Below are 19,031 nucleotides of genomic sequence, written 5' to 3'. Positions count from 1 at the left end.
AAGGGAGGGTTGGCATAATGGTTAGGGTGTTTACCTCAGAGACACAAGGTACAGCATTTGGATTTGATTCTCACATTTGAGGGAAACTGCCTAGGCTTAAAAATGACCCCTTAGGGCAATTAGCCTAATATTCACCTAAAAATCTATAAGCTCATAGGCAAGTACTAGGCTAGCTACCCTTGTGGACCATTTTAAGCCTAGCTAATAACTCGAGGACAGAATCAAACCCTGCATCTTGTGACTAGAACCTGAAGACCTTAACCATTGTGACAAACTGTTTTAAGCATTTAACTTACAGTTCACATGGACTTAGTATGGAAATTAACTGGAAAGTATATTTGAAAATTGTTGTTAGAGCGTGTATTTCTTTAAAGTAAATAAAGAATGAGGGGAATTATGGTCTTATTTACTTGAAAGGGTGTAAAATTAAGGCATTAATGAGTGGAACAAACTGGACAAAGCGGACACTTGTGCCTTATTTTCCTGTTGTCAGACCTCAGCGTTTCATGTTTAAAAAGTGGACTGTACTACAGTTCACAATGGCAATGGACATTACCCTGAAACAGGCAATGGGATGAGTACGAATCCTGCTGGAGTGGATACTGACCTTAGGGGTCATGAGCCGGGCAACAACAAAAAAAACAAGGAATCCAGCAATATTTGAATAGGGTTTATTTAGTCAGAGCCATGTTTTTTTTCTGAGTCTGTGTTAGCAGAAGGAAGTCAGTCATAAGGGAAACCTGATCCTTGCGAAATTCAGAATCCATTTCTCTACAAATCTGAGCCTGCATCTCTGTGAATGGAATTAACTGCCATCAAGTACAGTATCTTCAAGAACATGAACTTCAAGTCTGCTGAACTAAATGGTTTGAACAGAGGATAAAGCAAGCCTGTCAGTTGTTAGCAGTAGGACCAGATTGTTCCACCTAAACATCTGCAGAATGGACTCTCCTCTCCGTGCTGAAGTGGTCTAAGATCAGAGAAGGTGAGAAGCAATACAGGGACACCCAGTCCTGTGATGAAAGCATGTTTTGTCTCTTCCACAATGTCCTGAAAAAACCTTCTACACTTCTGAAAAAAGGTCTATCCCTGGGAAACTGGATCCAGAAAGGGGTGCTTCAATTTTTACTTACAGAAGAAGAGTTGGAACTATGCCATCCAGTGCAAGCACATTTTGGGTGTTGCTGCCCTTGCCAGTGGCAGCACATTCAAAGTTAGATCAGGTGACAAGGAAGCCTAATGAGGAAGCCGTCATAAGGGTTTCACCAGAAACTCTTGCATCAAAGAATCAGGTAGCTCACAGTCCTAGCAGTGGGGACTGGAAATAAGGACGTTAGCAGAACAATGAGGTCAGTGAGTCCCAACATGCCCGAGGAAATAGTCTTTGGCCACCCTGTCCAAAGCCTTGAACTTCTTATGTGAACTTTCTTTAAATGAAAAGAAATCTGGTGTCTGAGACTTACACAAAACTGAAGACACACTGCACATGAATCTGTTCTTCAATGCTTAATTAGGATAGCAATTCACTCCAGTGGAGGAGTAGAGAGGGCAACAGTGACCACAGGAGCAGAAAGACCACAATTTGGATGCTTCCATGACACAAGGATAGCATTCCTAACATCAGGTTCCTTGGCTGGGAGAGAAAAGATGTGTACACATTCCATAAACTTCTCTATCAAAAACTGGTTCAGATTTTTCTGAAGAGAAGAATGATGAAGAGATAAATGACAAGCCACAAAGGACATCATCCTGAGTATCACTCCAAGAAGGGGGTGTATTTTAAAGGAAGCTAAAGGAAAGGGACAACCCATTATTCTTAACCGTCTCAAAACAAGGACTTCAGTACTCCCTAACTCCCCCCACACTGGCAGATGCAAAATGGGAGAGAGAGAGAGACTCCACCCACTATCAACAGCAGCAGACAGTACTCACCCAATGCAGCAAGTGTGGGGTGAGTAACAGGCAAGTCTTGAGTGGGAGTCATGAAGTGGGCCTCTCACTGATGAGAAACTCACAGTAAAGGCAGTGTCTGCCCGTCCATGATAGGCCTTATTCAGGGGCTCTTTGCTAGCAACATATTAGGCTCCCTAAAGCTGCACTCTTGCACCCACAAGGTCTAATCTCCTTACAAATTAAAGACTGCTCAAATGTGCCTTGTATTGAGAATGCCTGCGCTCCTGCTATGCACATGATGACTGTAGGAAACTCCCTTGACTCTCACTGGGAAGGTAGAAACATGGAAAGGTGAAACAGCAGCGCTTCCTGGGCCAAACTGTAGCCACAGAACCTTTGGTAGGGGGGCTCAAGGGCCTGTTCTGTGGGAAGAGATAAAACAGTCATATGTTCAAGTGTTGAAGCAGTGGTGTTTGAACCATGGCTATCAATCAAGAGGTGAATGGCTGGGAAACGCTCTTCCAACTCTCTATGTCACTGCCTGAAGAAAGGGCATATTCAATTCTCTTCTAGCTGACACAGATATTGCAGGCCTTGAAAGGGCAGAATAGGTCTGTCCAGCAGAGATGGGAGGGGGAGATTTCAGTGGATACAATCTTGCCAATCCTCTTCTGGCTAACATAAAAGCTGCCACTTTGTTGCACATTCTCCTACGTGTAAGTTGAATTGTAGCACTAATGATGCACCTTTCACAGGTAGTGACTATGGTACCTGAGTGGGCTCTGGGTAGTGATTTTATAATGATGTATCCAACAAAGGAACTTCCCTATGATTAATATTAGAATGGGAATCAAAGCAGTCTTAGAAGAAGTTATGAACCAATAGCACTTGGCTGGGTATTCCTTCTGAGATCCAGCAACTGCAGTCACTATATGCACCAACATGGGACACATGCATCCTCATGCACGGAAGCTGGACAGTGCAAAAATTCTGTGCCAAAATAAAGTCCTCAGACAGAGACTGGCTCTGTAGCATAGAGGGATGGAATCCAATCTAAATCTCTGTGCAGATGGCTGAGAGGATATAAACAGTTTTGCTATCTCACTGATGTTGGGAGTAGGGGGACAGATTTTCTGCTCGGGGCTGCAGTCCTCTGTGAAGACAAGGGACCTGATCCTGTAAGCAAATTGTATATGAACATAACTGCATACCAGATGTAGAGTGGAACAGTGAGCAGGACACAAGTCTTTTTGCAGCTTTGAGGATCGCACTACACAACATTATACCGATTCATCTCCGCTAGCTCTAAGGAAAATTTTACAGAATGTTATTGCCTGCAGACCCTTGGTCCATAATGGGTAAGTTGGACCCAAGTGTTAGAAAGACTAAGGAGAACTTATGTGACATAATTTAGGCAGACTGCTGTAGGGAAACATTACAAAAAATTAAAAAGAAACTCGTCAGAAGAGGAAAGCCTAGTCATTACCCAGTACAAAGGGCCTCTATAGTAATGTCTTATTTCAACAGTGTCACTCAAATTTTCACTAGTAATTATTACATGGTCAATCACAGACGTAGCAACCCTGAAACAGTAATATGCGGTTTCCTAAGTGGGTTACAATACTGCAACAGAATATTTCTAAATCATTCTCACAACACACCCAAGCATTACTATAAACTGGTGATCTAACAAAAGGTTTTCAAAGGAAAGGGATAAGCCTGAGCCACCTACAAAATGGGAATAATGTTCCCCAGCTGTGACAGTAATTCTGTGTTACGAAATGCCTGCAATAAAGCAACTGGGCAAAATATATCTACCCAAAGAAAAGATGAGCTGCTGTTTTTGGATAAATAAAAGTGAATTAAAAGGCTTTTGAACAGAAACACTGCATATGGTAATGTTAAAACTAATTCCAATGTTACTGTTATTCACCATGAACAAATTTTGCTCATGCCCTGATATTCTACCAATTTTTTTTAAATACTTTAAACAAAAATTTAGCATGCCTGACCACCATACTCATAATTCCAGACATTATTTAACATAGTGAGATTTTGGATTTGACCTCTACAGTTTGCAAGCCACCTTACCTTCTTAATGTAGCTAAATAAGTATTCAAAATACCCTGATTACCATAAAGCTGAAACAGGTGACATTTGACACAATTCTTACCCATTACATTTTAAAAGACAGATTGGGAATCTAGGTATATGCATTAATTATATTTTTTGAAATTCACACCACTTACAAATAGAACCAAAAGTGTATGTGTGTTTGGGGAGTGTAAGAGAGAAAAGTGTATTCAGATCTGAATTCTATGACCACAATTTTTCAACATCTTCCTAAACATGTCAGTACTTCAAATTTGATGTAATGGGATAAAGGATGACATTGTCCATCCATTTTCAACATGACAAAATGAAGAAAAAAAACAAAGAAAAACAATTTCCATCCTATTAACTATGTTAAGATTGGCTTAATGGTTAATGCGTCTACCTCCTAGACACAGGGTACAGGGTTTGACTCTTACCTTCGGGTTTGAAAATACGGTTAGGCTTAAAATGGCCTGCAAAGGCAGATAACCTAATACTAACCTACAAACGTATGCAACCGAAGAATGACTACGTGAAGTGCTAACATTAACGGACTTACATTAAGTTGAATGCTGGCAATAAAGACATACTTAGTAAACTCATTTCCATGTTTCTCAGCTTCAGCATGAACCATCATATAAGCTATGCATGATGAGTTAAGATGGTATTAATATCGTTTGTACTAGTCATTTACATGCTCTTTTTGTTCCACCATGTTTCTTCTCTTCTACTGCTTAAATGTACCTGTAAGAAGGAAACAAATTACCACACCCTGTTTCCCCCCCCAAAATAACATATGCATTTATTTGGTTGCCTTCCGCCACACTGGCCTTGAAAGTACCCCTTTCTAAGGGATGACCTAGAAGAAAAACACAGCCGTGTAGACAATATGCATTGTTAGCAGCAGAATGTGCAGGTACCAGCGTAACCACAAGGAAGAACAATGCAAATAACAAGGTTAATGCTTAGGTAAATAATATGTACCAAAAAATAAAGCTATGAGACCAAAGGAAGGCACAAACGGTTTAATAGTGAGCATTTGGCCTTAAAAGCAGGGATCAAAAACATTAACAGTTAAAGAAAAATAGTTTTACACAAAGAAAGGCTATTACAGTGCCTAAGGTGTTGGGACATTAAAACAGACAGGAAAGTAAATCAGAATATGTACAGAGTGGAAGGTGCTCAAGGGTGAGTAAGCTACAAATGACACTAAAAACTAAAAAATGCCAGGGAAAAGTAAAAGCTAAGAGGTTTAGTTAACACAACAAGAAAAGAACATTCAGCCTATTATCTGGAATCACAAACAACCTCTGTAGAAAGTGTGGGGGAAGGTTTACAAAACTCTACAACCTCTCTACGTTAGACACCTGTGGTTACATGATAAACAAGGTACAAACTTACCAGGACTCTGGGAAGGAAAACGTGGAAGCTCAGGTGTGCAAACTTTACTTGTACAGCCAGTACTGCTGTCATCTGAGCCAGAAGGCATGTAAAACATATCACTCTGTGATGTAAACAGCTTCTGTCCATTCAGGTTCAAGCGTGCTGGGCTGATGAGTGGGCGACGACATCGTAAGGAATTCAGACTTGAAGTTACAGACCCTGCTATAGAGGGGGAAGGTGATGGTAGTGGAGATGACGGACAGCTTCCAGAGATGAGGGAAAAGTAATCTGTTGAAAGGAAAGGCAGCACATGTGAAAAAATTCAGCACTGTAGCTCATCATAAATAAGGAGTGCCCACCCTCAAACCTGTACACAAAGACACATCTTTAGCCCCGACATGTACGTCTGTACTAGCATTTATTCAAGAACACAGTGTTTTGCACCAAAGAAATGCAGAGCAACATGGTGGTTAGCACAAACACCCATGACAGGAAAGATGTTACTGGTTTACGGTGCACTACAGTATGGATTTGAGGTGTAGAAACTTCTTTTCTTCCCTTTTTACATCAGTATTCTGCTCTAAAGCAAGACTATACCTCTCAGCTGCAGTCCCACAACCTACAAAAGGTAAACAACACAAATGAAAATGGCAGCACATATTTAATAACTGTAGAAATGAGGTGTTCTACCGCCAGTCAGTCGCTTACATTAAACTTTCGACATCTCATTCTTTGTAGCTCACTGCACTCGTGCATCAGTCAACAGGTTGCATTTTTTTTCTGCACAATGCTGCTGAATCCCAGCTATATATGTGTGTGTGTGTGTGTGTGTATATATATATAGATATATATATATATATATATATATATATATATATACGTGTGTGTATATATATATATATATATATATATATATATATATATATATATATGTATATGTATATATATTTTATATATATATATATATATATATATATATATACACACACACACACACATGCGCATACATACATGATCGTTGCACAAATTATCGAACACTCAAAACAGCGAAGAGAGAGAGTGATCTTTCTACAGTGTCTGTAAAAAGAGTAAAGAGAAAAAGACACTTTTTCAGGAGAGTTAGCCGACCTATACCCCCACACTGCTCTGCTAACTACATATAGCAACTACAAGATTGCACTGCAGTGGAGAAAGGACAAATTCCCAAACTCCACTGTACCAAACTTTCACACACAAAGCAGCCTACTAGACTATAAAACAAAAGAAAAAAATGTTTGTTCTTAGACTGCAACCGTACATTTACTTAATAAGCAATGGTTTAAACAAGCAATATCAACTTAAATCAAGTTTTCTTATTTTTAATAGGAATGGAAAGTGATCTTTGACATAGATCACACATTAGAATTTAAGACAACAGTTTATTTTAGTGATTAGTATGTAGAAATTGTTCTTGTACAACTAGCTTTCTTCTTTTTAAGGCATATATATGCACATGTGTGTATATTATCAACTTACCTCTGGTGTGGGGTCTTGAGTCAAAGTATCCCTCTAACCAGTCCCACCGCCTTCTCTTTTCCCCCACCCCCTCTTTCCTCAAACAGGTTAAAGTGATACAATTTAGTACAGACATTGGTTCATCCCTGCTCTGCTTAAGTTTCAAGTCTCACTCACTAGGTATGCTATCACCCAAAATAGTCTTAACAACTCTACTTCTACCCCTGTTACTCATCCCATATCTCCTGACAGCCTACGAATATCAGGATCACCCAGGTTTCCACTACCCTAAATTCCAAACATCCATCCCATCTACAACAGATAATAATGCACCCTTACTCACCTCCCTCATGCTTACCTCCTCAACCCCTAAATATGACCATCTTACTAGACCTAGTTACATTAGCCCTAAAACTAGACACTATTACAAAACTTTATTCAAAATCTTAAAACTTATAACCAGGATATATTACAACCTCACAAAGGACGGCGACATCCACACAAACCCTGGTCCATCCCCACCTGTTGACCCTAACCCATCCTACTATATCCCTTACCACCACAGCTCCAACAGACAGACCTCCTAACTCACTGCTGGCCTGCCATCTAAACATTAGGAGCATAAATAACTAAACTCGGCACCTGCATGACCTCTTAGCTGTTCATTCCCCACATATATTATGCCTAACAGAAACGTGGCTAAAGCCTGCCACCAAGGACGAGATTCTGCCACCAGGGTACAATATGTTTTGACTAGACCATACCACCAGAAAGGGTGGTGGGGTAGCCATACTTTACAAGTCTACCCTGTCAGCATAGACACCCAACAATCACCCCAGTTCAATAATGCTGAAATTCTTATCTCAAAACTACAAATTAATAAAAAAAAAAAAAAAAAAAAAGTAAACATTGTCTGTTTCTACATTCCCCCAGGGAGGAACACAGAAACCTTAGAAGACTTCTTACATTGGTTATCCAATAACTACCCCCAAGAAACAATTGTTTTTGGAGATTACTACAGTGACTGGAACACTTGCTCTTGTGAAACCCCCACAACCCACATAAACCTCTACTGATTTACTCAAATCATAACCTCCTCCACCAGGAAAGTAAAACACAATAACAAGGAAAGTACCCTAGACTGGATACTCGTCAATGCCACTCTTCAATCCTATAAATCAGGCACTTTGCCTGATGACCTAAGTGACCACTGTCTCACCTATGTAATCAAGTTCAAAGTAGACTGCTCCTACCAACCCACCTATAGAACATTAAGAAACAACAATAATTTTATTCTCACCAAGTTTCAAAATGAACTTAAGGCATGGAACTGGTCAGTACTAAAAAGTCTCCCCATAGATGAAGCAGTAGCATATTTTTAACACCAAATTCCTTGCTATTCTCAACTCCCATGCTCCCACCCACTCTATTTGAACCAAAGTTAATATTGCACCATGGCTTTCTAAAGATACCAAAACCAACATTTCACTCAGAAACAAAGCATGGGACACCTAATGAAAAAAAAAAAGCCCCACTTGATCAACTAAGATTCATACAGCTAAGGAATGACACCAAAAAAATCCATAACCTTAGACAAAAAGTACTACTACTACCATCTACTGCAAAAACACCAAAACAAACCTCAAAAGTTCTGGGCAGGAATAAACAAACTACTCCACCCAGGCCAAACTGCCACTCCACCCTGCTCTGCTTCCCAACAAAAATCCCCAGTAGACATTTCTAATAACTTCACCAGCTTCTTCACAGAGACTATCCAGTCTCTCCCAATGGCTCTAATTCTAATGCAGCCACACCCAGTACCCAAACACACTTCACGTTCCAACCTGTTCCTACTCAACTTATTTATGCTCTACTTCAGAAACTAATACCTGCCACCCTGACTGCCGGCCTCCTCCCAGCAGACTATCTGCAAAAGGCTGCTGACACCATAGCATAACCCATCTCAATCTTGATCAACAGAGTTATATCTGAAACTACTGTACCCACTATATGGAAAATCTCCCATGTCATACCGTTCCATAAAGGAGGCAGCTCCACTTGAGCTGTCAAACTTTGAACCCATAGCTATTCTGTCACCTCTAGCTAAATTATGGAGAAGTGTGCACACATACAGCTCATGTACTAACTCACACAGAACAAGCTGTTGTCCAACTTTCAGCATGGCTTTAAGTCACACCACAGTACTACTTCTGCCCTCCTCTCTTTCTCTAACGTCATTAACCACAACTGCAATAATAAACTGTCCTCAGCACTCTTTCTAGATCTATCCAAGGCTTTAAACATGGTTGACCACAAAATGGTTACAAATAACTTGAAGGCCTTCTCCTTAAACAACCATGCACTCCAATGGTTTCAATCCTACCTGCAGGGCAGGCAACAGGCAGTCCTATGGCAGAACAAGCTATCATCTCGCCTACCCATCACATTAGAGTCCCCCAGGGCTCAATACTAGGACCTGCTTCTTTTCCTCCATCTTTATCAACGGGCCTTCATTCAGTCATCCCAGATGCTACCTGCATTCAATATGCGGATGACTCCACCTTGATTTGTTCTGAACCCTCACCACCTACTTTATTCACATTAACCCAAAATACCTTCAATACAGTGAAAAAAATGGTTCTCCAATCAACATCTAATCCTAAACCCCAACCAAACTAAGCTGCTCCTCTTCTCCCCCACATGCAGGACCCCCCCCCCTGCCATCCTTCAGCATAACCGCTAACAATGGCACTATCATCTCCCCAGAAGCCCAAACTAAACTACTGGGTGTCACAGTTGATAGTCTGAAGTTTGATGCATATATCAATCAAACTATCAAAACCATTAATAAAAAACTTGGTTCTCTTTACAGAATCAAGCCTTTCTTTAGCCCACTTGCTAGAACTGCAATTGCCCGTTCCCATCTATCAACTCTTCTCTACACCTCACCTCTGTTCTCCAACTTAAACAAAGCAGATCGTAATAAACTATCATCCTGCTATAACCACATTGCCAGATTTGCTAATGGCACAGCCTACCGGACACACCACTATCACAACCTAAATCACCTAGGATGGCTTGAACTGCCTAGCCTACTACAGTTCAACTAGCTAATAGAGGCACATAAATTCCTTTACCAACCAGAAAATACACCTGCACTAAAAAATATTATCAGCCCCTACACCAGCACCCAGCCACTGTGATCATCCACTAGACTCATAGTTCAAACATATAAATCCAACTATCAGTTGGGGGAGACTCTGTTTGCCAAATCTGTTGGAAAAACATGGAACAGACTCCCAGCTGAGTTGACCCTAGAACCCTCACTAACTCAGTTCAAAAACAAACTCAAGAAATACTTCAAAACTCATTGAATATGTCCTTGCACTAAACTTACTAGTGACATATTTCTTAGGTGCCTTACCTTCAACTATTTCTAACTTTTTTCTACCACACCTTTTCAGGAAGGGTCAATTGTATAACAGCTGCTCAATGTGTCTTAAACCTGAATGTAATGTTATGTTTATATAACTTTGAAAATAATGTTGTGTTTTGTAAAGTGTTTTATAAGAAGTTAGTACTATATGTGCTAAATGCTGGTATTTGCTTATGACTGTAATCTGCTTGAAACTAGCATTTACTAAATGTTTAATGTGTATTATCTTTTGTTACTATTCTCCCTGGACTTCCGCTGAAAGCGGACATATATCCAGTCGGACTATCCCGGTCAACAAAAAAACGTAAAACAAATAAATAATTTATAAATATATATATCTATATATATATCTATATATATATAATTTGTATACATACATACATAGATGGGTAGGCCAGTTTTTTCCATATACAGGTCCCAAGAAGTGTAAGCCACCATACACAGTGTGTAACTGCACCAGGTGAGGCATGGTCATACTGTTGCTTGTATGGGGTTTTCTCTTTAAGCCCCCTCTCCAACTAACATGAAAGGTTGGCATCAAGTAGCCATGTATTGGGCATGTGAGGCCAATGTCGCCAACCTCTGTGGTCACATGTCCACACTCTGCTGACCTATCTTCAGCACCACAGCTTTCATTTAGTCCTTGGTATAATCACTGAGGCTTACAAAACCAACTGCCTCCCCTGCACACCCCCTTACCCTCTCCAAGAAATGAACAAACCAGTGTTTCATCATTCCCTTTTCATCTGGCCAGCTTCAACAGGAACCAGAGACGCAAGTTAAATTCAGATGACATAGGTCATAAGTTAGGGCTTTACCTCTATGCCACACAGCTTGCTCACAGTGACAGTAGTGGACGATGCAGTCACCACTAAATCAGCAGATTTGGTCAGATAATCTCTAGGGTCCTGGATTTAATTCTAATATCCAGTCACTGCTTTTGTGGAGTTTGCATGCTCTTTGTGTGTCTGAGTCCTTCTCTCAGTATTCTGGCTTTCTCCTGCCTAACAAAAACACAACTGATAGTTGGGTACACTAAACTTTTTTCTCTGTTAATTCTGCCCCTCATGACTGCCAACCAAACAGCTCCTTCCCATCTGATCACCCATTCCTCCCTCTGACACCCTGAGTGCTGTAGTGACAGCCAAAGTGTGCAAAAAGCCAATTATCCACACAGCCGAGAAGGACAGATGCTTTATCTCGGCTTACCTGTTGGACCACACAGCACCCTGATGTCCGCTAATACCACTACAACGTGTGGGCAAGGTCCAGCGGATCTGCATAATGTACCTATTATGCTATGCCCAGCTTGGTGTCCGCAAACATCTAGACATGACTATAGCATGAGCGGGCGTCTCCTACCTCCACTAGATGCCAGTCATGCAAGTTAGGGGTTCCCTTAAGGATGGCAGAAGCTAGTGCACCCCCTCCCTAACTGGTTCTTTCAGTGTTTCAAATCACTAACAGATCCTGCTCATATAGTTTCCAGTCAGGGCTTCAACCCCTCCCCAGGCCAAGGAAATGGCACTTGCCTCTATACATCACATTTATCCCTGTCCATGTTGCTCCATGTCATAGTTCACAAGGACAGATGCTTTATCTCGGCTTACTATCCTGTCTGGATAAGAGGAAGCTTCTTTGTTCACCAGTGGGAGTGGGGAGCACTGAGCAGCCTATTTGTCCCTAAAGGAGTGATTCCAGCCCAGCAACTTGTAGTTTATTGGCTGTTTTGGGCCATTTCCTAGCTCTTTTCAACCCCCTGCTATAAAGCCCGCTTTAGCATGCTTTTGAGCTTGTATACAACTCAGCACAGCTCCTCGTGGTGTCCTGCAGAGTTCTACAAGCAGCAGAGAGTGGAAGAGTGACTTTCCCTTGATTTATAAGTATTTTTCTGGCTTTCTTCTTTTTTTTAACTGCTGTATTTCAACTAAAAGCTTTTTCATATTACTAAACTAGCTCTGCAAGTTGATCCACTGTATTTTTGTTTGCTTCTGAACTGTTTGCACTTTAAAAAGTTTGTTTTTGCTTAATTTAACTGTTAGGCTAACACACTCAAGTGCGCTAGCCGATTTAAAGCATTTACTGTTTGTTACTGCATCTTTTTGTCTGTTTGTAACCAAAAAAACAAAAAAATATCCTGGTTTTCCCGCCTTTACTGAACTAGAATAGTCCAGTCTTCAGATTTTGCTGCTCTCTGGGCTGTCATAGTTCCTGTGTCGTCCATATCCTTATTTGGATAAGAGGAAGCTTCTTTGTTCACCAGTGGGTGTTGGGAGCACTGAGCAGTCTATTTGTCCCTAAAGGAGTGGTTCCAGCCCAACAACTTGTAGTTTATTGGCCGTTTTGGGCCATTTCCTAGCTCTTTTCAACCCCCTGCTATAAAGCCCGCTTTTGCGCGAATTAGCGCAAAGTTGCTCATAGAGCAGCATCGGGCAGCGCTGGTTAATGAAGTTTAAACTATTTCTGGCTCCGCAAAGTCTGCTCTTCAATTTTTCCCTTAGAACTGCTCTACTTGTAATCTAAAGTCTATTTTCTATCTGAAAACCCCAGTACTTGCTCCTAAAGCATTTTTATACAGATAACGCACTCTTAAACAAAAAGAAAGCACTTCATTCACTTAAAATCCCCCTGAGTACCCATTTCCCTATAGGTCCTTTCTGACTCAGTTACACAGCAATCCTTTACACTATTCTAGCATGTCGAAGGGTCAAGTTGCTGGCATCCTCTCCTGTTCAGCTGGTGAATCTGGGAATCTTGAGGCAATGTTACAACTGCCTCATGTACACAGACAACCCTCTCCTCCTCCCAACAAATACAAACATATGTGAGAGATGCAACTATATAGCCAAACTGGAGGCTGAGCTCTCTCAACTCAGTACTGGCAAAACCTGTCAGGAGGAGAAGGTATCCACGCACACCACAAACCCAGTCTCACATAGACTTATCACAACTGCAAACCAAACACATAAACACACAAAAACATACTCGGAGGCTCTAAGTAAAAATCTACCAAAACAACAGAGGCCTCCAAAGCAGACACCCAAGCAACCACTACCTGAAGACATAGCACATGCAACACATAGTTCACAAAGTCAGTGTGCTAAACAGTCACAACCCTTAAGGCCAAACAACATGCCAGATACACTTGTAATAGGTGACTCCATAGTCAGACACACTGACGTCCCGCTCACCATACTGAACAAGGAGAGGGTTACAGTAAGCTGCCTGCCGGGCGCTAGAATCCGCCACATAACACAAGCACTCAGGTCACTCCAAAGCAAGAACAAATATGACTCAGTCATTGTCCGTGCTGGTGTGAATGACCTGAGATGTACCTCCCTAGACTATATGAAAAGAGAACCCGGAAAAAAGCGATGGAAACAGTTGCTCAACAAGTCCAACCAAACACAAAATTCAACTTGAGGAAAGTGGAGTAAAAGGCTTGTAGAACGTACCACTCTTTATTGCACAAATCCAAGAACTCAACAGCACATTAACGCTTTACAAAACCAACAAGCGTTTACGTTTCGAATGACTTCTTCAGATGAACAGAATGCATATCATACAACACTCCCAGCTTTATATATCATTAAGTTAATTGTCTAAAATTATTCAATAAAACATTAGAGTAATTAAATAATTAATTAATTCATATAACCAATCTTTCTTTTTATGCATACATACACCTAACCTAAAGAAAAACAACCCCATATTTTCATTTAACACAGTCCTAAAAATACTACATCTTTAATATTATATTCTATAATTAATCATCCAAATACATGTTAAAACCACATAAAAACTTATATAATACTCATAATAATTTAAAATTGTAAATTTATAACAATGACATCTTCAGTTCAATACATATAAAAATAAATCGGTGGAAATAGCAAGAAATACAATTTTTATACATAATGTGTACTACCCATGAAGGGAAAAAAATATATAATACCAAAAGCAAGAATCTTTTAAAACAAATACATATCATATAGGCACCTAAAGTTTTGCTGCTCTCATCTTTAACATTGGGGCAAGGGAAACCATATCATTAAGACCTGGGTGTTTATTAGCTTCCAGGGATAATTGCCACAACAGTTCTTTATATTCTATAGAGGTTTCCCATAAACCTCCCCTTACATCCTTTTCCACCACTTCTAAAACAAAAAAATGAAAAGAGACATAGAAGAGCTCTCTGATTATGTAGCCCAGGCCGGTATGACCCTAACCCTGAGCAGCATTTTACCCTCACCAAGAATGATGCCACAGTACAAAGACAAAATGATCAGCTTTAACAATTGGCTTAATTACTGGTGTCCTTCTAAGGGGATCCAATGTCTGTCTGCTTGGGATGACATGCTTGAGAAGCCACGCTGCTTCGCAAGGGATGGCTTGCACCTGTCACCCCTGGGCTTTTGGATATTGGCCAAGTCTCTTGCCACCCCCATAGTGCCTTTTTTAGACAAGGCTCAAAAGACAAACCCACCTCCCTAGAAAACACAAGTGGAAAAAAACTAAGGGTAATGCTGCTCAACGCCAGAAGTCTAAACCTCAAGATGCACACTCTAGAAGCCCTCCTCAGTATGGAGAACATCAATGTCTGTGCAGTGACTGAAACCTGGTTCAAGTCTCCTGAGAGCACCCCAGCACTACCAGGTTATAACTCATATCATGTTTTCCGGCCCCAAAACTCGGACCGAACCACAAAAGGAGGGGGAGTATCCATATTCATCAAAGATACCCACACCTCCAAGTTAGTGGCAATGCACGAAGCATCGGAGACCATCCAGGTGCAACTAACCATAGGCAAAACTGCCCTACAGTTTGTAGCATGCTACAGACCACCATCTCAAACTCAGGAACCCCACTCAGCCTTCCTGAAGACACTGGAGAGTATGAATGCCTCTCCAAATACCATCATATTGGGAGACTTCAACTACCCAAACATTGCCTGGGAACATTACTCAAGCCCAAACACCCTAGCCCAAAGGTTCCTAGAATTCATAAACTCAAATGCGATGGAACAACTAGTCACCACTCCCACAAGAGAAGATAATATACTAGACTGATCATCACAAACATGGGGTCACAATGATCCACACCAGGAAGTATACCCCTCATTGGTGAGATCAGACCATAAATTAATCTCACTGGAAATCCACATCCCGCCCCCACCCCCTGCACAAAAGACCACAGTAAAGAATTTCTCAAAAACCGACTTCACACTTCTTAAGACTGAAGTGGTATCCTTCAAGGCCCCTGGGCCAGTGGAAACCACAGCCCACACTGCTGAATCCTTTATAAATGCCTTCTATGGAGACCTTCAAAAATGCATGGATCATGCAATCCCTAATAAAACCAAGACCCATTCGCCCAAAGGCAGGCGTCCTGTCTGGTGGACCTCAGCCATTAACAAACTTTACAACAGGAGGAGGAAGCTACTACATGACAGAGCAAAATCCCTAAAACGGAAGGCATCTCGGATCAGTACTAGCAAAAAACTACGTTCACTCATAAAATCATCCAAGGCCAACTTTGAGAGAAAAATCACAAAAGACAATCACAAGGCTTTCTTTAGCTATGTTAGAAACCTGGGTGGAAACTCCCAGATATGCTCAGAGTTAGTCCAAAATGACACAAAATACACTGAACCCACAGACATTGCCAACATTCTGGCAGACAGGTTCAGTGCAAATTTCTCCGCCCCCTCCCTCCCAAAAGGAGAAATATCTATCCCAGCAGAGTGTAGTCTCCCTAGCATCTCAGATGCCCAGGTGAGAGCCGCCCTCTCCAAAGCTAAAAACACAGCATCAATGGGACCGGACGGTGTCCCAGGCTGTGTGCTACATGAACTCCAAGAGGAACTAAACCCGCACATAAGGCTGCTGTTTAATCTTAGCCTTACTACAGGATACGTACCCAAAGAGTGGTGTACAGCAACAGTGGTCCCACTCCTCAAAGGAGGTGCTTCTACGGACCCTGGAAATTACCGTCCCATAAGCTTGACGAGCCTGGTCTGCAAAGCTACGGAAAGGATCATTATGGAACTCATAAACAAAGACATTGGGGACCTACAGACATTGGACCCTACCCAGTTCGGCTTTGTCAAGGGCAGATCTTGCCTTTTGAACCTGGTCGACTTTTTTGAAACAGTCACTAAGGCCATTGATGAGGGTAAGGCAGTTCACACAGCCTACCTTGACCTTGCAAAAGCCTTTGACACAATACCACACTCGGGCATCATAGACAAGCTCACCAGCTTAAATGTAAACCCGTATGTCACAAGATGAGTTGCAAACTGGCTCAAGGACCGAACCCACAAGGTCAGAATTGCTGGAGCCATGTCAGACTCTAAGCCAGTCACAAGCGGTGTCCCACAGGGCTCAGTCCTGGGACCCTTCTTGTTCAGCATTTATTTTTCCGAGGTGCAAGCAAACATTGGAGGATTGCGGCTGACAAAGTTCGCAGATGAATACAAATTGGGCGCCATAATTGAGACTCCAGCGGACACAAGCATCCTTCAGAAAGGCCTCATAGAAATGAATAATTGGTGCCAGAGCCATGGCCTTAAACTGAACGCCAAGAAATGTATAGTCATACCCTTTGGGAAAAACAAGGTAACCACAAATTACCACATAGGTGGTAATCCATTACGTACGGAGGAGGTAATCAGGGACCTAGGGACCCAAGTTGACAGTAACCTCTCATTTGACACTCACATTGCCAAGGTGGTTAGGAAGACCTTCTATATTGCCCACCTTATCATGAAGGGATTCACATCTAGATCAAGAGAGGTCATTGTGCCCCTGTACTCTTCTCTTATCAGGCCCATGATTGAGTACAATGCCCCATTCCGGATGCATCTTACCCGACACCTGCAGCAGTTAGAAAGACCCCAAAAGTTCCTCACCAAGAGGATAAAGGGTCTCAAACATATGCCATATAAACTCCAGCTCTCTTCAGTCGCATACCGCCTACTCCAAGGCGATCTATGCCTGACGTACAAGGCCATGTCCAATCCCGAATTAATGGACATGCTCCACCTCAGAAAATCCAAATCCATCAGAGCCACGAGAGCGAGAGATTTGAACCTCAACACAGAAATAAATAGGACGTGCTGGAGAGACAGATTCATAACCCAGAGGCTCCCTACACTCTGGAATAGAATCCCAGTCCATGTTAGGCAGAGCCCCTCACTGACTCTCTTCAAGAGAAATCTTGACGAGTGGATGGGAGATCGTAGGTTTACCCCGGGGGTCATCTCTGTGTCACTACTAGACTGAGGCACAGTAAACTAAACCCTAAATGGGCATAGTATTCTCATTCCAAGGGGTGTCGAAAGCCACACACACTCTGGCTAGGCTTATAAATGCCCCACGGCAGATAGCCTTGTATGAACCTATGAACAAAAGCATTTAATAAATACATTCAAATAAAAGATGCAACTAACTCTGCTTTAATACTGTGCACAACATGCAGGTGTATGAAACTACGGCAATGGGGATACAGAACAGATTGCTGAACAGGTCTGGTTTGGGTACTCAGAGCTGCATAATGTGTCCCAAAGGGTACTACTGCATGCTACGGTGACCATGCACTCGCTGCTGCTGGGCTTCAACAAACATTACAATACAGCTACAGAGGGATAGAGAAAAGTACAGTTGTGTACACTTACCATAAATGTAGATGTTCAAGTACATTCACTGTTGCAGTCATTACATTTGGGTAATCTGCTGGCAGGTTGCTCTCAGTCGGCCTGAATAACAAAGTCTTGGGTCCTGCGTCGGTTGCTGTCTCCTCTTCCATGACGTCAGGTCGTCAGGGGTTTAAAACATGCAGCCGACACCATTTTATTCAGTTTTTCTTGTCCTAGATGTCAGGTGCCCCCCAAATGGGGAGAAAAAAAAAAAAAATATATATATATATATATATATATATAAACAGAAATATATGTAAATGCACTTTTAGCAACATAAACTTTACCTTCATCTAAAAGCAAATACACCACAAAGGCTTTAGAATACAGTGAAGGAAAGAGTAGTTATAGAAAAGGGGGATGGCGGGTGGGTAACCCGGACTGCAACAGTGAATACACTTGAACATCTACATTTATGGTAAGTGTACACAACTGTACTATGTTCTTCATGTTTCACTGTTGCAGTCATTACATTTGGGTAGAATCCCAAAGCTATGGATGGGAGGATGGAACTAAATAGCGTTAGGAGCATCTATAAGGCCCTGCAGAACAGCAGTGGCAAAGCCTGCCCTGGATTTGGAGAAGAGAGGCAAATGATAATGCTTTGTGAAGGTAAGAAAAGAGCTCCAAGTAGCAGCTTCTAGAATGTCTTTGGTTGGAACTCCTCTGAGAAAAGCTGCTGAGGTAGAGGCAGCCCTGGTGGAATGTGACCTGATACCTTTGGGCACAGGTTTACCATGGTGCAAGTAGCAGAAACAAATGCAGTGGCTTATCCACTTAGAAATAGTCTGGTTTGATATAACCTTCCCCTCTGATCCTGCAGCAAATGCCACCGGTAGTTGCTCAGATTTTCTTAGAGATTTGGTCCTGTTTAAGTAGAATCGTAGTTGTCTGTGTACGTCCAATGAATGCAGAATCCGCTTCCCCTTGTTCTGCGGATTTGGATAAAATGTTGGCAGGTGAATTGTTTTGGTTAAGAGCCACACTGGATACCACCTCAGGCATAAAAGAAGGGTTGGTCATGAAGGACACCCT

At 41.7% G+C, this 19,031-nt stretch overlaps 1 protein-coding gene across 1 annotated transcript in view; it reads right to left on the bottom strand.

Moving 5' to 3' along the window:
* Positions 1-19,031, bottom strand: part of TMEM201 (transmembrane protein 201) — a 1,168,219-nt gene that overhangs the window by 186,680 nt on the left and 962,508 nt on the right. Inside the window, exon 9 of the mRNA XM_044063116.1 lies at positions 5,389-5,658. Coding sequence (XP_043919051.1) covers positions 5,389-5,658 — 270 coding nt within the window. The remainder of the gene's footprint in view (positions 1-5,388; positions 5,659-19,031) is intronic.

This window comes from Protopterus annectens, chromosome 2.part1 (assembly GCF_019279795.1).
Source record: "Protopterus annectens isolate FY-2018-M chromosome 2.part1, PAN1.0, whole genome shotgun sequence".
Taxonomy (NCBI): domain Eukaryota; kingdom Metazoa; phylum Chordata; order Ceratodontiformes; family Protopteridae; genus Protopterus; species Protopterus annectens.
This window is presented reverse-complemented; position numbering and strand designations above follow the sequence as displayed.